This window comes from Ambystoma mexicanum, chromosome 4p (assembly GCF_040938575.1).
Source record: "Ambystoma mexicanum isolate Mex_15411 chromosome 4p, UKY_AmexF1_1, whole genome shotgun sequence".
Lineage (NCBI taxonomy): Eukaryota > Metazoa > Chordata > Amphibia > Caudata > Ambystomatidae > Ambystoma > Ambystoma mexicanum.
The window spans coordinates 1,290,792,087-1,290,813,909 of record NC_090927.1 but is presented as its reverse complement, the minus strand read 5'-3'; the positions used below and the strand labels follow the sequence as shown (position 1 = coordinate 1,290,813,909).

General features: G+C 46.9%; 1 protein-coding gene across 1 annotated transcript in view; it reads right to left on the bottom strand.

The window, feature by feature from the left end:
• LYST (lysosomal trafficking regulator) overlaps positions 1-21,823 on the bottom strand; it is a 3,942,656-nt gene that overhangs the window by 307,101 nt on the left and 3,613,732 nt on the right. The window contains exon 50 of the mRNA XM_069606985.1: positions 5,026-5,123. Coding sequence (XP_069463086.1) covers positions 5,026-5,123 — 98 coding nt within the window. The remainder of the gene's footprint in view (positions 1-5,025; positions 5,124-21,823) is intronic.

Sequence of the window (21,823 nt, the reverse complement as noted above, 5' to 3'; positions counted from 1 at the left end):
GTGTGTTTTAAGGTGTTAATATAGTGGAGCGAAAGGTCCTCTTCTCTTTTCTTTTAGATAGGCGGCACATCACCGTTAACCTAGGGAAAGCCCCATCCATAGAGGCACAGGTTTTTCTTCCATTCAGGGAGAATTTCAGGTTTAGCTTTGAGTTGGATTAAGACTCCTTCTCCATATACCCTTATGTGGTAACTCCAAATGATTCAGTGATAAGCCAAACAAAAAGAAAAAAGTGGAGTAGATCCTCAGTCACTGCTTCACAAAGTGGATTGCCATCCTCACCTTGCCATTTGGCTTTGATGACCCTTAATGGTAAGCAGTTTAATCTGGTTCTAGTTATGGGGAACCTGTCCTTCAAAAAGTTACTCCACTCTAACTATCCTTTAAGGTTAGTAGAGAGAATTATTTAACTTCTGTTTGGAGATTTAGCTAATTCCTGTAGCGTTAGCTGATAATGCATATGTACATTGAAAATAATTAAGTATGGATGGAACAAGTTACTTACCTGTAACTATTGTTCTCCAGCATGGGTCTGGCATGGATTCACATGCTCATGAATATTCCCGTCATCAGGCTGGGAATCCTCAGTAAAAGAAAAACAGTTTCACTTTCACTTACAAAACTGTATTTCTCCCATAAACCAATCGATCACCGTCTTCTGGGTCATACGGCCCCCAGCCATTGACATCGGCAGAGGGGAAGGAGGGAGGGTTTGCATGTGAATTCATGCCAGAGCCATACTGGAGAACAATAGTTACAGGTAAGTAACTTGCGCCTTCTCCAGCATGGGGTCTAGCATGGATTCACATGCTCATCAATAATGAATACACAGCAGTACAACATTACACAACCACAGGAGGTGGCAATGCTCAACAGAAGCAATTCACTCTTAACTCTGGAACAGACTCACCTCAAGAGAACAGGTTGCGTAGCACTGCTTGGCCGAATCTGGACTCCTCTCCTAGAATCCCTGTTGATGTAGCAGCCTTGCAGATTTCCAGCCGGGGCACACCAGCCAGAAACGCTGTTGTCACAGCGATCACTCTGGTGGAATAGGCTCTTAGACGGCCGGGCAGCGGCTGATTCACCAACCGGTGACAGTGTATGAGGCAGCTGGAGAGCCACCTTGAGATGGAAGCCTTGGACAAAGCCTTCCCATGGTTTACAGGGCCAAAGTTCACAAACTAGTGTGCAGTCTTTAGAAAACTCTTCGTGAGTGACACCTAGAACTTCAGGGCACGAGCAACGTCCAGCGAGTGCAAAGCTCTCTTAGCCAGAGAGGCTAAGATGGCTCTAAGCCATCATGCCATTTCTTTTATAGGTTCAGATCCACCCAAGATAGAGCTTACTATAACAGAAATGAATGCAATGTCTACGCAGCCTCTTCCCAATGAGTAACAAGACACACTTATTGCTAGGTTTGAAAAGCGGTACATTTTGGACTCCTTTAAGATGTTAAAACAAAAAGGTTTCTCATAAATGTTTTGCCCCCTTGCAGAAATTCAACTTCTTAAATAGCCTCGCTGAGCGAAGAAAGCGCACCAAATTTGTCATAAGGACAGGAGCACCCACTGCTCTAACCAATGTGCTGCAACTGGTGCACAAGCACTTGAAGTGCTCTGTCAGTGCTATCGTGGGTGTACAAACGAACATGCCTAGGGCCTGCGACTTGAAGTCCTCCACTACACCCCACATGGGCTGGACCCAAAAGAATCCACAAATATGACTACAGCGTACACCAGTTGGGTGCTATTGCGAAGCCTGGCTCTGGGGACTGGGGGCCTGCCCAAGCTAGCAGATGATGACCAGACCGTGGAATAGGGAAGGGGGTAGATGCCCTAGTCAAGTGGTGCACACCATATGGCCCAGGGACTGGATGCAGCGCCCTACGGGACATTATTTAAGCCCATGGACAGTTTAATGATGAAGTGTTGCCTGGCCTAAAGACAGTTCTTGTATTTGCATCCGGATACCTAGGATTTATTTCTATATAAAACATGATTTTAGTCCCATAAAATCAGTAAATCAACGTGGTCAAGCCATTACAAGGCAATGTATCACACTAGTTAAAAATAGAGCAATTAATAAAAATGATGCCCCAAAAGTCCATGTTTTATTTCTTTTACTCAGATTTGCGCACTGAAGTCACCAGCACCTGCTCATCCCCATAGACAGTCCAGCCCACTGTATAAGATTTGCGTGGAACATTCAGCCCTCCAGCAAAATCAGTTGTGCACCCCTTAGTCACAATCCTGTAACAGAGGATAGTCATGTGATACAGAAGAGCCCTGTCTCTTTATAGAGATTCGGTTCTGGGAAATGTGAATTTGAATGTTTAATCTGTGTCCACAAAGACCATTTATCCCTTCAGGGAGCTGACAGAGTTGCAAATCTGTTTTCTCCTACACTCTGTGTGGAGCTCTGCTCAGACACTGTGGAGGCTTTCAAAACGTCTACGTGACTCACACTGTGCGTTTGCGGAAGCCGCAGAAGCAAAGCAATTGGTCCCACATAACTCGCAAACAGAAGAGAAATGATGTGGCGGCTCGCTTTGTGAGTTGCCAAAAATGACAGACCCCCTAGGCATTTTTATGCTGTTCTCGCATAGCGCGCCAAGGAATACAGGGATGCAACATTCACTCATCTGCAGTGCAGACATACAGAGCACTCACAGAGAAACAGTGACGCATTTAAACGTGCTTTTCTTTCACTTAACATGAACAAAAGCTCTGTCTGTAAGATCAGCCTCTAGGGCACCGGTACTTTAGAAAAACATGCTGGAGATGCCAAGGAGGTTGCAACTGAACCCAAAATGCTGGATCAACATTATAAAAGCGTGGCTAGTTTACCAATCCCAAATTACGCAAGGATGATTCAATTAAGGCTAGTAAATCACTACCAATTGCTAAATTGTCCACACTGATGGAGACACACAAAAGGAGCAGCCCCATGAGAGTGGTCAGAGGGCTAGTAGAGAGACTTGAAGGTGATAAATGAACATTAAGAGGAAGCAGAAGGAAACGTGGATAAGGTAGAGTATGGTAACACCAGGAGGAGGTGGAGAAAGTCGTGGGGGAGGCAGCAAAGGTATATCAGTAGATGGATGGCAGAGAAGATCATAAGGTGACAGGGATGAAGATCGAGACGAAGAAGGTGGAAAATATAATATAGACGAACATTTACTAGGTACCAGGCTCCACCATGATCAGTTTCCCCTGCCTGTGTGCTTACCACGCACTTAGGGGCTGTAACTGTAACCCTAAAGTCCCCCGCCTCCTTGCACTTTACCCAGAGCCGCGCTGCTCTGGCTGCACTTACTCAAAGCAATGCTGCCTGACTGCACTTGCCCCTTCCCTCTCCCAGGCGCTTCCTCGCTCTCCCTTCCCCCTGCACTTTGCATTGTTGAACTTACATGATCTGAATGACACAAGGCGTAGTAAGATTGTTTGTCTTGTCCTTCCTCTGTCTTCCCTCCCTTCTCGTGCATAGAAATACTTGTGCATCATATCATAACTTTGGGATACAAAATGTAGAGGGATCCATGAGGTGTTACAATGAGAAAAACTGGATATGATGGCAGTATATCAGAAGAAGGTGGTGGAAGAACTTAAGATGAACAAAAGCAAGAACCTACACATTCAGAAGAGGAACATTAAGAGGGGATACTTGGTAAGGGATAGGAAAAAGACCTAGATCAGGAGGGTGCAAGGCCATGGTGGGAGGAGGGACAATAACATTGCATAACAGTGAAGAGAATGACGAGAGCAGGGGTAGCTAGGGAGTAAAGACGTTAGGAGGCTGGACCCTAAGGCAGGGCAGTGACAGAGACACTCCTCAGGATCTCCCAGGTGTGATCTCTATAAAGAAAATATTCTTTTACAAGATGAACCAACTCTAAAACAGCAGAAGAAGTAATTGAAAAGAGCAAAGGAGAATAATTCTACAGAAGATTAGAGAACAATGGTGCAGAATTCTCTTTAAAACCGGGACTGATGACCAAAGTGAGGCAAGCATGAGAAGACCAGACAAAAAGGATACAGGAACACCTTTGATCCTGGGAACTATTGTGAGGAAACCATGTGAAGACCATAGAAGAAGTGTGAGTGAGCCCCTTAAAATGAGACAAAGAATCCAGGGATGACAGAACACAGTGAAACAAGTAAAGAAGCAAAATTGGGAAACCCTTAAATACAACCGAAGACTACAATTATAATCCCTTAGGAAAAGTGAACAAAGGGTGAGGAAACCCATCTAAACTCAAGATTTTGGTTATCCAAAGAAAGGAGATGACTCACTGAGTTTCCCTGTTTATTGTTATAGTGCACCATTTGTTGTTTTGCTGTCACGTGTTATAGTCACCAAAATGTAGACGCCTAGTTTAATTATAACTCTGTCTTGGCCTGGTTATTGATCCCTGTCACCCTCATGAAAGTAAACATGGAAAGTGCACTCCCGTGGTCTAATTGTCAACGTGTGTGCTTTGACAATATACAATGTGCATACATATAATAGGCATGCTCAAATCTGCATGAGGCATGTACACAATGTAGCTCCATACTGTTAATGCATGTCCACAACGTTAGAGCCTGCGCATTATGTATTAGAAAACAGACCTGGCACCCCCATCTGTAATACCAATGTTCGCCCCCCAAAGGACACACTGGGCATCTGGCAACAGATGGATTCATACATACTTACTCCTCAACATAATCGATACCATTAGGTTTCCTTTTTAGTGATTCTCATTTGTCTGCATATCAGTGTCTCCCAAAACAGTTTTGTCACTGAAGCGACAAAGACAGATGCTAGGATCACAAGAAAATTGAGGACGGAGGACTAAAAAAAACAGGGTTCTAGTGACTCAACAGCAACTCGTAGAATGCGGACCTTGCCATTGGCTTATTGACTAGTTGATTACCAAGTCAAATGCATGATCCCTCATGATATGGTTTAGTGCTTAGATATGTAAAGCTCTGTCTGGATTGACAATATCTGTAGGCTATTTATTCCTTGTGGTATACTCACCTGAATCACAAACTGTGGCAATATCACCTGTTGTTTCACTAGCAGACGCAGCTATCACAGGACTCTTGTGTCCAGAAAGAGTTTGGACGTAGCAAAGCCTATGCATGGAAAGACAAATTACAATTATAGCACCAAATAACTATGACAGCAAACACTTGTATACAATAATACAGACCAGACTGACGTGGATATTATCAATAAGGTACATTATCTATGTCTTTTCTTCGCATACATATTGACCAATTTCTTTTTTCAAACAAAATTGCCCCGATCATGATTTGTATATGGCGGGTATCTCACACTCCCAGATCTTATTCAACTCATCTTCCCGATCTATACATTCCACTACTACCCGTACATTTATTCTCCCTGTTTTATTAATTCACTGAAATGCAACTTTCACATTAAGAGAGTATTCGCCCAATATCAAGCAATTCTATATTCAGATAAACTGGGTGAAACCGGGGTGCATACAGTGTGACAAAAAGTGTGGGCGGGGAGATGCTGCAGCTGAAGAAATGGTAGCAATGGGAAAAGTGACATATAAGGATACCTGTGTACATAGAATTACTACAGTGTACAAGGGACACATAGAATTCACATTCTCATGCATATATTGGCAAGACAACAACGAAAGCAAAAAAAAAAAAAGGATTACTCCCCTCTTTGTCCAAGATTGCAGTTACTGGTGAAACAAGATTGTATTTTAACAATCACCGCCATGAAGCATGAAGTAGAAGAGATTATTTTCTAAAAACAGTTACATTTTTATTTTTGCACATATAAATTGTTATTTTAACAGCACAACAGAACAACGTGAAAAGCACACTTGATATAGTGTCTCGTTTAGAAAGTGGCTGAAACATCTCGACTATCTAAAAGACTGGAACAGAATAAGTATTTTGTGTTTTTTTTGCCTAAGCAGGAAATTAAGTTTAGAGTTCAACAGAAAAACGTATGTTGATATACTATGAAATGTTTAAATGAATTCTGATAAAAGAGTCAAATAAGCACCAAAGAGGGCTTGACTCAATCAAGAAATATGTGCCGAAGACATTGGCAACAGTAAAACATCTAAAATAGTTCTACCCCTTTTTCTTTTCTCTCGCCCCATTTAATGGTCTTTTTATCCCTTGATTGTGTTCGTCATTTTTGATAAATTTTGTGTTTGTAAGTTAATGCTTTTTAATGACTGTTAATTTACACCAAACGTGTTGTGCTGTTAAAGTAACAATTTTTATGTGCAAAAATAAAATGTTTACTGTGTTTAGAAAATAATCTCTTCTACTTCATGGTGGTGATTCTTAAAACACAATCTTGCTTCACCAGTAACCGCAATCTTGGACAAAGAGGGGGGTAATCAGTTTTTTTGCTTTCGTCGTTGTTCTGAATTTTTCCCGTTTGAAAACAGATCCCCTGATAACAAAAAACAGGGAAAATACCCAATTTGTAATCCTAGATTGGCAAGTGCCAGTATAAACAGTAGGGTTTATATACACAGTAATATACTAAGAGTATGCATTAATTGTAGGTACATATAGTATAGCGCCAACACAAGGCCTCAAGTAGCTATGCATTTTTGGAATTCCTAGTGAGATAATTTCGAGTCAATTAGCAGGTACACCAAGATTAGTACAGAGACAAGGACGTATTAGGGAAACTATTTTGATTGCACAGTACACCAAGCACAGAGACTATAGGAAAAATTGTGCACGTTGGTCTGAAGTACCAAAACCTAAATTAACCGTACACGCAGAGGCCTACATTTCATTCATTTTTTATTCAAAGCAATACACTAAATTATGAGAGTCTCTTAGAAGCATGATTCGGGTTAGATCTACCCGTTCAGTGTGGAGATAAAACATTGCAGCACACTTTTGTGCAACACTACACCTCTAAGTGATTACAGACCAGGGGGGACAATTCACCCCATGTGGCTAGCAAGCCTGATCAGACCAGCAACCATGTCTCACCACCAGTGGTCCCAAAACGGCGGCTGCGGTGGAGCAAGGCCAACAAAGGGACAGCGTGTCACAAGTATGTTGCAGCCAGGGGGCGCATTCACCCGTCCATGCGGGCAGTGAAATTCACCTGTGGGGGCCGATGTCAGAAGTCGGTGCCAGGCCCGCGCTTCTCTTCCCGTGGTATGCCCCGGAGCAGGGACTCACTGTCGTCTTCTCCCATACGGCGCACCAAGTGCCTACGCAGCACCACTCACTCCGCTTCTCACCCCGTCCGCCAGGCGCATTGCTGCTCACGGCCCCATTTTGTGTTTTTAAGTGAATGCTTTTTAATGACTGTTAATTTTCACCACACGTGTTGTGCTGTTAAAATAAAGAACAGGGGGCCGGCAGGAGAGATAAAATAGGTCCTCAGATGGGCTCAGGCGGGCCGCCTTAAGAAGCCGTTCGTCGTCGCTCAGCATTGTGCCATTATCCTCCACGCACCAGTGGCGGGCCATGGGTTCCTTCACCCACTGAGGCCGCAGGGCAATCTCCCCTCATAGGGGGTCCACAGAGGCACAGACAGAAAGGATCGGTGCATCAGAGCTTCCCGCTGTGAGAGCTGTGTCCCTGCTCTCAGACACCGTAGAAAGGAGGATAAAATGCAGGATGTTTCAGGTCGTCTGCTGGAGCACTTTCAGGCAGCAGGCATCTTGCAGCCACGTAGCAGCAGTCCCAAACCTCTACTTCTAATAAACATGCTAAATGACCCTTGTCTGGCTCCACATTAAGTCCTTCCTGGTCCCCCTAGGTGCATGAGTATTTTCCCTCCAATATTTGCACAGCATCTGAATGTCCATCTCGAAGATAAGAAGGTGTCAAATTATTTGAAGACCCTCGTAAAATCTGTTTCTTCTATTCATTCACAGGGGAGAGCTGCTCTACCTGAACCAGCAACTGCTTCTCATCATCCTATGCAGCCTGGGCATTATGTGTAAGTAAAAGTGCAGCCGAGCTGGCACTGCCTCTACCTGGCCCTACTTACCAAGAAGACAGCTGTTAAGTGCCTGCATGGGACTCTTGCCCTGGGCTCCTGCATGCAGGTGCCGGAGATAGCAGCCGCTCGCCATTTCTTTTATTATCGATTCTCCCTTCAACCACTTCCTCTGGAATAGAGACCTCAAGGGCTGCCTTACTATCTATCATCCATGTTATGTTATGGTTATTTGTTCCCTGCACCGCTGCCATCTTTCATGGTCTCCAGGCGCTGAGGAGGATCTGAAAAAAAGGGGGTTGGAGTGGTTAGTTAGTAGGGTTGAGAAGTAAAAGCACAAGAAGGCTTTGATGTGCTGTTTGTAGCTAAAGTTCAGAAAGAACTGCCATTGTGTGCTGGTATGATTTTAGTTGATTGACATTTGTGCAAAGTTTTGTGGGTCGTTGTATGCAGTTGCTTTAAGTGCGTTTTGGGTGTTGTGGAGAGTTGGTAGATGGCATGTAGTTAGGGTGTTTTGTGGCAAAGGTCTGCTTACTTCTGTGTTGGGTGGTGGGTATGCAGAGTGTTAGAGATTTCTTTAGCAGGGTTTTGCCCGGGGCTGTCTGGGTCGGTTGTTTTTTGTGTGCGTTTAGTTCACCCATTCGGTTACCCTTGTTCCTGTTCAGTTCGGGGGTCAGATTATTTCTTTGGGTGGTCCAGTTTCACAGATTTCTCTTGCACTGCAGTGGCAGAATTTGTCTCTCTGGTGTTCTTTCTTAAACTTGGGTGGCTAAAGAGCCATGTTTTTAACAGTTTTCTGAATTTTAGGTGATTTTCTGTTGTTCGTATTTCCTTTGGCAGCGAGTTCCAGAGTTTCAATGCTATGCATGAAAACACTGATCCATGGCCGATCCTTCAGTTGATTCTGAAACAGGGATGCCTGCCAAAGCCACCACTTCCTCTCTACCTGCTTTCACACATCCTCAGGCAAAACACAATTGTGCTAAACATTGTTTAACATTGTTAGAATACTCCAGAACCTGCTTTGCCCTTAGTTTAAGCAGGCTTTGGATCCTACTCAGAATTGAGACGGCCTCTAGCTTCCTGGAGAATCCTCAAACCATCTGTCACTACTTTGCCTTTGCTGCCTCTCCCATTGAACTGAGATAATACCAATGCCTACACGCAACACTCTTCCAGGCTACCTTCAGCCTCCTCCTGCGCGCTCATCCCTGACTGTCTATTCGCAATTCAGTCCTGGTGTGCTGCTAATGATCTTTGCCTGAATGCCAGTAAGACAGAGATCATCCTCATTGGGACACCTGCTCCCGGTTCCCCTCTTGCACACTGGCCGGCCTCCATTGGATCTTGAGGTCATCTTCGACTCCACTCTCTCCTTCATTTCTCACATCTCAGATATTTCCAAAAAGTCCCACTACCAACTGCACCTCCTCAGAGGTAGTCTACCCTTTCTCACTTTCCCTCAGAAACTCACCACCTCGAGAGCCCCAGTTCTCTCTAGGATGGACTATTGCAACATCCTCTTTCTCAAGCTTCCCACTTCTACTCTCCATACTCTACAACTCATCCAGAACAGAACTGCAAGACTTATCCTTGGCCTCAAGCCCAGGGACTGCATCTCCCCGGCACTGAAATCCCTCCACTGGCTCCCCGTGGCTGCAAGGATCAAACTCAAGACCCTCTGCATAATCCACAAGGCTTTCTTGGGCCAGAACCCACACTATCTACTATCCTCTCTCCCTCTAGAGTCCTCCGCTCGTCCTCCTCCAACTCTCTGCGGGTGAGCTGCTTTTACAAACAGAGATTTGGGGGTAGATCTTTATCCTCTGTAGGTGCCTCCCTGTGGAACAGCCTCCCTGCCTCTCTCTGCCTTCAGCCAAAGCACCTTAAGTTCCGGAAGCTCCTCAAGACCTTCCTCTTCTCTTCCTCCTTCTCCTTCTCCTTCTCTCTCCCTCTCCCATGATAACCTCTGCTTCTTTTTGTTCTCTCCAACCTCCTTCCTTCTTCTCCCTAACACTGTTCAGTTTTGCTGACTGGTTATCTAAATCGCCTTAGAGGTCCCAGGCCTCCCCCGCTTGTCTTTGCATTTGCCTCCAGGCCACTGCACTATTTTCAGCATTTCTGCTCCTTTCAGCTTACGCACCACGAGTGAGGCAACCTCTCTGTACTTAACCCAGGGGCTGTTGGACCGGCCGTGTTTGTTCCTCCCCACCCCTCTTACTCCCACCTCCGTCTGTAGCATGCATACATGTTCTAGGATTAGAAATGTTTGTCTGTCCTGTCACCCCTAAACCCCGAAATGTAACACTTCATGAACTTGCACTAGGAGAAATGCCGTCAGGCCTAGTATGCTAGTTTTCTGTTTAAATTCATTCGGAAACTTCAAGGCCTAAGAATGATTAGTGTATTCCCTTGTTCTCCTCCCGTGTTGAAGTGCTTTCAAGCACTGAATCTGTGTATAAGTGCTATATAAATAAACAATTACAATAAAGGGCTATGCCAGAAGTGTGTCAAAAAGAGGAAAGCAATACTGTTCACTACTTGAGTTTGCTATTCTTTGATCCTTCTCCCATTGCCTTCTTCAGCCAATGAGTATTGGAGGAAAGTTGTAAGGAACGCTGCAGTAATATACCCTGCCCTTAAGGTTTCTGCGTATCTTGCTACACCGGAGTCGATGGTCTCTTTCTGGCAATAAGAAGTCTGCTTATCCTGATGTTGACATATGGTTGCATTTAAATCATACCCGACTCTTGAGTGTCAGATAACGCTTCCTTGTGCAAAAACTTTTAAACTAAACCTGCAGCTCTTTTTCAATCAGATTGACTCCTTTTCTTAACTGTCATTTGGAGAAAAGGAACTTTTGAGAAGCATTCTTCGTTCTTTATCATCTGGTGGAACGATCCTTGCTGGAACTTTCCAATATTTAGCTTGAGATCACAGAGACATGAACCATCTTGGAGATGTTCCCCACTCTGTCCTCATGCAAGAAGGCCCAGCTCAGGCCACTGTCTCAAGACCGCCGAGATGAGTAAGAAGGACTATGACAGCGAAACCCGAGACTTCCTGAGTGTACCAGCGCCTGGTCTGGGAGTGAGTTTGGATGAGCCAGTCCTCCAGATAGGGAAAAATATGAATGTTTTCCCTTCTGAGGCAAGACACCACGACTGGCAGCAGCTTGGTGAAGACCCTGGGTGCTGAAGAAAGGCTGAACGGCAGGACCTTGAATTGGTAAGGGCAATTTCCCACCTTGAATCTCAGGCACTTCCTTTGTTTCCTGTGGATGGGCACATGGAAGTATGCATCCTAGAGATTCAGGGAGACCAGCCAATCCTGCAATTCAACGGCCTGAAGGATCTGGGCTAGGGTGACCATTTAAACTTATCCTTCCATAAGTACAGGTTCAAAAGTAATAGGTCTAGGATGGGACAAATGCCTGTTGAGAAGGAACTAGGGTCCTCCCGCACCGCCAAGTGCTTTAGAATTAGGCAATACTTCTTTTAGGCACTGGGAAGGTTCTCTTATGAAAATATAATTATATACACAGACATGGGCAGGCACTGAAGAAGGCAGTTATTGGTTAAATATAAAGCGCAATTAACTATTAGAGGAATAGATTTGTAATGTCAGATCTTATGCATTGTAAAAATCTTAGTGCGGTAGATGCAAACTCTCTTCCGGAAAGAATGCCGCTTGTGCTAAAAATGAACTACAGGATCTGCTAGCACAAGCAGAGCACACTTTAACCACCAGGTGTCTACCATTTGTCAAGAGTCCATGCAGGCTAAAATGGGATTTACATGCTTGGTCCACACAATGCAGAAATTTGACACATTATGAGTATTAAGGGTGGGGGGAACCTACAGGGCTCAGATAAACATGAGCAGAATGAGTGAAATATGGAGATAATGATTGGAAAATGTTTTTGTACTTAAAATATTCATAGATAGCAAAATGAAGGAAAGCATGAGCTACAGTGTATTGCATAAGCTAGCAAAATGTAGAGCAGCATGTTCTGACAGAAAACGCTGACAATGAAGAAAGGAAGGCTTTGGAGCATCCCTTGTATGGAAGAAGGATGGATTGGGATGCAGCCATAGCCTGTATCCAGTGACGCCACTACAGCAAGACTGGCCTATATAACCTCCTGCTTAGGACCACTGTGGCAGGAGAAAGTAACGGATGAGGTACAGGAGAAGACAGTTCAGGCAGCAGAACACTTTGCTACAATTGTCATTTTTGTAAGATTAAACTTGTTATCCTTACAAGATAGACTTTTGGCCTTATTTCCCTAGAGGGGTGTATTTATGCTGGTTTGAGCGTAATTAGAGACACCCTTACACGCCCCTGTAATCTTTTGGCAACAAATAGGCTGAATACCTGCAATTACATCATTCCAAGCAGGGTACCAGGTCTATGGTTCCTTTCGCTGACTTGCCTCCTCCAACAGTAGAGAATATGGAGGCAAGAATTGGTTGTCCGACGGGTGGTCAGGAGGGCGAAGAGCAAAAGGGAAACAGTATCCCTGGTGAATGACCTGAAATGCCCAGGCTTGGGAAGTGTTAACCCTCCATTCCTCGCCAAATTGGGATAATCTGCATCCCAAAGGGGACAGGTGGTCGAAGTCCGACTCAGAGGCTTTGCGTCTGGGGCAGCAGAGGGCTTGGTGTAGGTTGTGACCCCACCTCTGGGTGCCACTCTGCCCCGACCTCTGTTGGAGGGGTGTTGCATCTGCTTTGCAGAAGATCCTTATCCCCTTTGCCTGTGGATGTAGAAGATGAAGGGGCGAAACTCCTGCACATACCCGCAGAGCTCACAGGTTGCTACGGTTAAACAGTCAGCCCGAAAGTCATGTTAAAGGCCTGACATTTTTGTAGGTAACCCTCTCCCTTTATACCAAACATGCTGGTGCTCTCAGGTGACTTGCCTAGAAACTTTTCCTGGACATCCAGGGTGAAATCTGATGCCCTCAACCATGAGTAGCTCCTCAAGACTTTGCTGGTAGAAATCGTTCTGGCTAGGAACACATGGTGACAACAGTAAAGACAGACACAAGTGATCACAGTTCAAAGGTGTTTATTAAACTGTAAGTGCAGGGTGGAAAAATGCCTAACCTAAATCTAAGATGGGTGCAAGCATCGACCATCAAATGAAAAATAAGGCAGTCCTTGTGCTGTCTTGTCAAAGTAAAAGGCCTATACAAAATAAAATGATTGCCAATTCCTTACAACTAATTACAGAAAGAATTTGGGATAGGATTTTCAAATAAAGGCGAAGGTGTTCACAAATAATAAGTCAGGATGTGACTGCCTTGAGGTCTCCCTTCCCCACTTTTTTTTTTTAACTTTGTTTATTTTAAATCAAGGCAGGATGACAATTACACAGCAGTTTATAACATCATTGAAGCATTTTAAGCATGTTAACCCTCAAGCACTCCCTCGCGCCCCTCCCGCCTCCCCCAACCCCAGGTCTGTGCTCCTCCTTCCAAAGCCGTCTGTCTCGCGCCCCAGCCTTTGTGTCCCTTCCGGGGTTTTCCTGGTCCCTCAGGGTCCAGCGAGCGTTAATGGGGTTATAGGTCAGGGCCGGGAATCGATGGTCGTATTCTAGAACTGGGGCCCAGATGTTCTGAAATCTGTGGAGGGTACCCGCCTTTGCCGCTGTTACCTTTTCCGCTACCAGAATGTCCCAGAGCTTTGTCCACCACTGGGCCATGAGGGGGCCCTCTGGGGACTTCCAGGCGTGGGCCAGGGTCGTTTTCCCGGCTAGTAGGCATTGGGTCAGCAATTTTGCTCTGTTGCCCGCCCGTGGGTAGATCGTGGGGATCGGTGCTCCCAGCAGGATGGGCTCCGGTTCTAGTGGGATCGTTGACCCAGTGATTTGTGCGATGGTCTCTAGGCATGTCTTCCAAAATTGCTGAATCCGTGGACAAGTCCACCACATGTGGAAAAAAGAGCCCGGATGGCCGCACCCTCTCCAGCAAAGGTAGTCCACTTGGGGGTTCATGTGATGAAGTCTGAGGGGCGGGTAATACCACCGTAACATGACTTTGTAGGCACTTTCCCTGTTAGTGATGCAGGTAGATGAGGTGTGCGTTCGGGTCCAGATGTCAACCCAGGTCTGGTCTTCTATCGGGTGACCCAGGTCTGCCTCCCACTGGGCCATGCAGCATGTTCTCGTGCTCAGGAAGTCCCCTAAGAACCGCCTGTATAGGGTAGATACCCTCCCGCGGGCCGGGAGGTCCCTGAGTGTCAGTTCCAGGGCGGTAGGGGGCCGCGTTGCCACCCGCAGACTTTGGGGGTGTGTACACCAGTGATGCAGTTGAATATAAGTGTATCTGTCCCGTTCCTGGAGTTGGAATTTTTCCTTACATTGCTCGAATGTCAGGGGTGTCTCTTCCCCGCACAGCTGGTCTATGGTTTCAAGGCCGCCGTTTATCCAATTTTGGAAGTTGCGGGGGCTCGCGCCAGGTGAGAAGGCCAGGTTAAAGAAGATCGGGGATTGAGGGCTCAAGCCTCTTGGAACCCCCTTCCGTTTCTGTGCCCAATCCCAGGACTTCAGGGTGTGGTTGGTTTCCCGGAGGAGGTCTCCCCAGTGTGTGCGGAGAGGGGGTGGGATGTGTGGCAAGAATCAAAGTGGTAGCGGTGTTCGTGACTGCTCCAGCCCCACCCATCTGGGACGGTTTGTAATTGTCTGCCATGCGTGGACCTGTGCTAATTGGGCTGCCACCCTGTAGGCCTGCAGATCCGGGACTCCCAGACCTCCCAATTTGGAGCCCCCTAATAGCGTCTTTAGGGGAATTCTCGCCTTCTTACCTCTCCAGATAAATTTCAGCATCTTCCTCTGTAGGTTCCGGAGGGCTGGAGCGGGGATCGCCACCGGGAGGGAGGCACAGGCATAAAGGAACCTCGGGAGGAGGTTCATCTTGCACGCTGTAATGCGCCCTAGCAGCGAGATCTCTTGCGTCGTCCAGCGTTTCAGGTCCCCTTCCAGTTCCCCGAATAGCCGGGGAAAGTTTGCTTTGTATGCGTCTTTCGGGTCTGTTGAGATATAGACCCCCAGATAAGGGATCGCCCTTTTTTCCCACGTCATTGGGCACATTTTAGCCAATGGTTCCCGTTCTCCTGGGGTGAGGCCAATGCCTAGGGCCGTAGACTTAGTGAAGTTCACTGAGAAGCCGGAAACCTCTCCATAGCTAGTTATTTCTTCTAACGCGTGTCGCAGGGATGCGCTGGGTTCTGAAAGCATGAGTAAGATGTCATCAGCATACAGAGCTATTTTTGTGTTGCGAAGGGCCGACCATCGGGCCTTTGATCAGATTGTTTAGCCTGATCCTTTGAGCAAAGGGCTCCATGGTCAGGGCAAAGAGCAGTGGGGACAGCGGTCAGCCCTGTCTAGTCCCGCAGGTCAGGGGGATTGGGGCTGAGTTGTGACCATTGATTCTTAGGAATGTCTTCGAGCCTGCATAGTTAGCTAGTACCATTGATTGAAATGTTGACCCAAAGCAGAAGGCCCCCCAAGGTGTTTTTCATAAATGTCCAGTCCACCCTGTCGAAGGCCTTGGTCGCATCTAGGGCCATTAGGACCAATTTCTGGGAGTTCCGGGTTGCAAGATCCACCAGGTTAAGAGTTCTCCGGATATTATCCCCTGCCGCCCGGTGTAGGATGAAACCTGCCTGGTCTGGCTGAATGATCTCAGGTAGGATGGGACCCAGGCGGTTTGCCAGGATTTTAGAGTATAGGTTTGCATCAATGTTCAATAGTGCAATTGGCCTGTATGAGGCCAAGTCTCTCGGATCTTTCCCAGGTTTAGGTAGGAGGATGGTGGTCGATTCCTGCATCAAGGGCGTCACAGATCCTGTCTCTCGGAAGGAGTTGAAAAGTGTGACCAGGGGGGGAAATCAGTTGGGGCCTAAATAGTTTATAGAACCTCGCTGAGAAGCCATCTGGGCCCGGGGCTCGTGACTTAATGGCATCCCCAATCTCTTCCTCTGTGATGGGCGCCTCCAGCTTCTCCCTTATCGTGTCAGGAAGCCGCGGTAGCGCAGCTTTACGTAGGTTTTCCAGTTGTTGTGGTTGGTTTCGTGGGGTGGCCGTCATGATCTTGGTGAGGTAGTCCACCGCTAGTTGTTGCTTTTTGGATTCTGAGAATTGGATAACTCCTTTGGGGTCACGTAGGCCTCCGATAATGTTTGTTCGCCTTACTTTGGCTAATTTGGCCACCAAGATTTGATTTGCCTTGTTGTTCTTTGCGTAATATGATTGTTTGGCTCCGGCCATGAGAAGGGCGGTCTGTTCCACATAATGGGCTTCCAGTTTCTTCCTGGCTATACGCAAGACTTTGTGTCCTAGGGGACCAGCCTTTCTTTTTGAGGGCTTGTTCTGCGGCCCCTAGTTCTTCCTCCAAGGCTATCCGGGTTTGTCGCCTATTCCTATGGTAGGCCGCTCCTTGGCCGATCAGGGTGCCTCTGATTACCGCTTTCATGGCATCCCAGGTGTTCGCCACAGAGGTGTCAGAAGCTGGGTTTTCTTCAAAGAAAGTCTTGATGTATTTTGCAATCTTGTCCCTTGTAGCCTTCTCATTGAGGATCGGATCGTATAAAGTCCATCTGCGTGGGCAGTCAGCTTTTGGGTTCTGCGCCCGGATTTCCAGGATCACTGGGGCATGGTCTGATAGGGCTCTTGTACCGATGGTCACCTCCTTGACGAACGCTAGAGTTTGCGGGGAGGTTAGGAGGAGCTCGATGCTCGAGAAGGTCCAGTGGACGCCTGAGTAAAAGGAGAAGTCTTTTTCGGTGGGGTGAAGCACCCGCCAAACGTCAACTACCTCCAGCGACCGACACATCTGGAGGAGGCTCAGTGCCTGGGTGAAGTCGCTCGGGGTCGGGGGGTGCGATCTGTCATTTGTGGGGTCCGGAACGCCGTTGAAGTCTCCTCCGATTATCGTTTGGCCTTCTATGAAGGGTGAGAGGGAGGACCCCAGTAAGTCGTAAAAATGTGATTGCCCGACGTTGGGGGCATACACCGAAATGAAAGTGTATAGGTCTCCCAGCAGAAGACACTTGACCGCTACAAAGCGGCCTTCTGAACAAGTTTTAGTTTCCAATATCTGCGGGTTTAGGTCCTTCCGGAAAAGGATCGCAGTGCCCCCTTTTTTAGTTCCTCCTGAGGTGAAGAATTGGAGGGGGTAGCATCGGGAGCGGAGCCGAGCAACATCTGACTGTAGCAGGTGCGTCTCCTGAAGCATGGCTACTGCTGCCTCTTCATCCTGAAGTTTTAGCAGGATTGATTTCCTTTTAGCAGGAGAGTTTAGCCCATTGACGTTTAAGGAGAGGAGTCTCAGGGTTTGGTGGTCTGCCAACCGGACATGCGTCGTGGACTGAGCAGGGGGAAAGGGGGGGGAGCCGAGCGGGGATGGGTCAACTGCCATTCCTGTTGAGAGTTAGAGGTGTGTCAGCCTGCACTTGGGGTTTTAACATGCGCCCCCAACGGGGGGGCGTAACCATAACTAGTGGGTGGGCCATCATTGTGTGTGCGGACGCACCCTCGGCCAACTGGGCCAATAAAGGAGACAGGGTGGGTTTCCAAGGATGCAGTGTTGGAACTATCCTTGGAGAGGGTATGAACCATGGGTGTGGCCCGCCGCCACCGTCGAAGAACTCTACCTTCCCCACTTTTTAGCACGGGACAAGGTGGGACTTTGGAGCACAGCACACACTTGAGCCTTCCCAGCACAAGCCAACAATTCGGTATCAGCTATTGGGTTCTTCGATTGCTAAGTCTCTTTTCAATAAGTCTCTTGCCTCTGAGGGCCTGATGTTCTCAACAAACACAAAGTTCTGTTCCATGATTACTTTAGACGATTGCTTCACCTCTGGGTCACCCTCTTCTGGGCACACACCCCTCACAAGTCGTATTCAACAAATCAACCCGACAGTTCCTTTCTTAACGAACTTTGGGTGATGACTTTCCACCCCAGGATCTCCCTCGGCCGGGCTTAGACCGCAATTGACAAGGGGGACACTTCACTTCCCCTTTTCTTGTTGCTTCTTGTTCGGTTTCTTATCAACACTTCCATTGACTCAATGGCTGTGATGAACCGCTTGGCGTTCTTTCTCCTTGGAGTCAAGGTTTGTACCACAGAGACAAGCGTCTCTCACCGGCTTGGTAATCAGCCGAGGAGGGTCTCGTATCCTGTTGACATTTGCTACAACACACGCTGGCTATTGTTTGCCGACTTATTCTTCCCTCTGCGGAGGTTCCAGGGGCCTTGGTCGGAAAGGGCAAGGTCCACTCTCTCCTTTGTCACTCTCTCGGTCTGTACTGTCTTTCTCCTCCTCTTGAACTGCTGTGCGGAGTTAGCTCTCATGTCATGTGGTCTGCCTTGCTTGTACTGTGCTCTACCTTTTATCCTTGTGGGGAAGGGAAAGAGCTGTCAGGTATGTGCGATTCTGGTCAATTGCCTGACTTTGCCTGACCCTTGTATTGGGACATGTCAAGTAAACAGCTCTGGTGTTAGTCTGTTGTCTTCCATGTTGTGCAAAAGTGTTTGTGTGGAAAAGGGGGCAGGGCATTGTTTTGGCATATCCTCCATGGTAGGATGGGGAAAAGGTTTTGAAAGAAGGGGGATACCGCGTCTCGCCCATCAGTGTCCCACTCCCACTCCTCAAGGACCCCCCATCCAGGTGATCCTCCCACACTGGTCTACCCCCAAGAACTGGATCCAATAGCCATGGCCGTGTCCTGGCCACCTGGATGACAGATCCCTGGGGACTAGCTAGGGAGACACCTTCAGGTTTCGCACACTAGACAGCCCATGTTATCCAGATCCAATTGGAGGATCTGGCGAGAGGTCTCCTTGCCGTCATTGACCAGAGTCTCAAATGCCTCATGCCACTCTCAAGGAAGTGTTCAGCCATCTCTGATGACAGGCCAATGTCCTTAAGAGAATTTGGAAGTAGTATAGGAGGCAATGATGTATCGCAGGCCTAGGCATGCAGGGCCAAAAACCTTCCTGCCCCAGGCATCCAGTCATTTTCTTTCCCTATCAGAAGGTGAAGAAGGCAAAGAGGTGGTTTTCAGATTTCTCCAGAGATGCATGGGCAGACAGGAAACTCAGATCTCAGGGTGCTAGCCTGTGCTTTTTACTGTGTGGCTATAAGACGAGATCTTGGACGCTGTTTTCATGGTCGAGCTTGGAGGTACACAGCCATAAGTCTAACCTGTCTCTCTGCCGGCTCATGCGAGCATGGTGGACTCAGTTGGAGGTGCTGGAGGTGCTGAAGCCGTCAGCGCCAGGGTCTTTCCAAAGATGTCACGCCTCCCATTCCTCAGGTGTAGAGAAGTGTGGGGAAAGTGCCTGTGGTGCTTGGTCATCTGGAGACTCACTGGAGTGGTTGCTCCTCTTCTTCAGAGAGGAAGAAGAATGGTGCTTGGAAGAACCGCCTCGAGACTGGGATCTCTTGCAGTGCTTCTTTTTTTGGCGTCCTTGCGGACTGGGGTCCATTCTTTGGTGTTGCTATCCGAGCAAGGCGACCTTGGACTAGTCTGCCTATCACCCTTCTCCTTCTAGAGGAAGGTGAACAACTTCACCTCACATTCCTGAAGTACCTTGATGGAGCACCGACTGTCCCAAAATGCTATACTGTGTTTCGTGCCCCGCACTGAGGCAGTAAAGACAAACATGGTGAGGATCTGAAATGGACATTTGATGCCCACAGTCGACACAGAGTTTCAATCCCTAAGGGAGTGTTGGCTGGGTGTTACTGCGATTAACATAGCCCCCTACATTGTATCCAGACCATGGCATCAGAGTCTTTCCATAGTATCTACCATTGAAGGAGGCGCTGCATTACAAATACCTCTGCTGGGAGCGGAGCGAGGTGGATTGCTGGCTTAGTGTTATTGTATTACTGGGTTGCTGCGTCGGACTACATCTCACAACCTCTTGGTGTCCCTGTGTTCCGTGAGTACAGAGCCCACGGGTCAGCTGCAGCTAATTCCAGGCCGTTTGGGCTGACGGTTAAACGTACAAAGCCATCGAAGTAGAATGCACAAACTAAACAAAGATCACCATGCCAGTAAGTGTTTGCTTGCATTTGGTTGACTTTACTGGGGACTAACCTCGTTTATAGCCTGCTCCTTGGTAACAATGGCGGCAGCGGTGTGCAGTAAACATTCAAAGCTGTGCAAGGAGGTTTCTATGCAAATCCCAGCGAATTTGGCAGCATTTGCTACTAACGAAGTAGCATCAAAAGAACTTGTGACGGTAGAAACTGGCATTTCTATACAAAAAAGGTAAAACCACTCTTTTGCCAACCGGTGGAGGCAATTGACATTAGTATAAAAAATGTAACATTCAGCCTGAACCAACTTCTATTCCTCCCATTGTGAAAGAACTGGACGGGTTAAATGTGGGGTAAAACATGTCGCTGGGATCATTGCAAACAATAAATGCAAATAATGTCTCCGGGTAAAGTATCAACGACTTTTGCACACAATGGGAAGACTCCATTATACTAGATGAATCTTTCCTAAGACTCTGCAGGCACATGGGCAATTTAACAAGCAACGCAAACTCGTTTGGTATCACTGACCAACGTGGTCCTAGGAAAATTGCCACCGTTTGTTTGTTTGTTTATTTGTATTAAGCACCAGACCCGAAGGTATCAGGGCGCAGAGGTTACATGGAAATTCACAGCTTAGGTTACAGAAATAAGTTACACATGGCAAAAGGTGGCAGTTACAAGTTATCACAGACCGAAAACAAAGGCACAACTAACTGTGAACAAAAGAGTTCACAGCTTAAGTTACAAAGATAAATATACATGGCAAATAGAGGATCAAAGGTAAGGCACAGAAAGTCAATTACAAGTTTTTGCAAGCAGAAAACAAAGGCACAAACAGGCTAAATCGTAGTAATAATATCTAAAGGACTATTTACAATGTGGTGCGTAAGCAACTTTTTAGTGGTCTGTTGACTTAAGCTAGTTGATGCAGTTGTATCTAAAGTTCTGAAAGTGTTGCTCCGCTCGGATGGGGGGCGGGGGCAGGGAATTCCAAAGCTGGGCTGCTTTGACAGGAAAATCCTGCCCCCAACCTTTGATGATTTCAATCTAGCAATAGTGAGGCAGTTGGTGTTAATTAGTCTAGAGGGTCTGGTAGAGGACCTTCTGTGGAATCTCTCGGAAAGATAGCTGGGCGCAGCATTATTCAGGGATTTGTGAATAAGAGATGCAGTTTTAAGCCAGACTTTGTTGTTGATAGTAAACCAATTTTTTTGTCGCCTGATCTCGGAGATATGGTCTCTCCTTGCTATGCTGAGGGCTGCTCTGAGGGCGTTATTTTGAAGTGTTTGGATGCTCCTGATAGTATACTTGTTGGAGCCGATGTAGAGGGTGTTACAGTAATCCAGTTTGGACAGGATGAGGGCTCTGGCCAAGATGATGCAACTGTTATTGGAGAGAAATGGTTTGCCTGTTCTAATGAGTTTGTATGTATGGGCGGTAGCGGAGGCCATGGCATTAACTTGTTTAGTAAAGGTGAGAATGGAGTCGAGGTAAAAGCCTAAGGTTTTTACTTTGTTGGCAACTTTGATAAGGTTACCATCAATTGTAAAGGAGGTATATTCGTGGCCTAGTTTTTTTAAGGATAGTGAGGGAACCCAGGATGATGAGCTCTGTTTTGTCATCATTCAGGCATAGACCGTGAGATGCCATGCATGCCTGGATGATGATAAACTCTATTCACCAAGGCCAAATCCTTGACGTAATCCCCAGAAAGTGGGAGGAGAATCTGTGTATCATCTGCATAGTTATTGTAGGTGATACCAAGATGGTCCAGATCATCGAAAAGGGGCTTAGTGAAT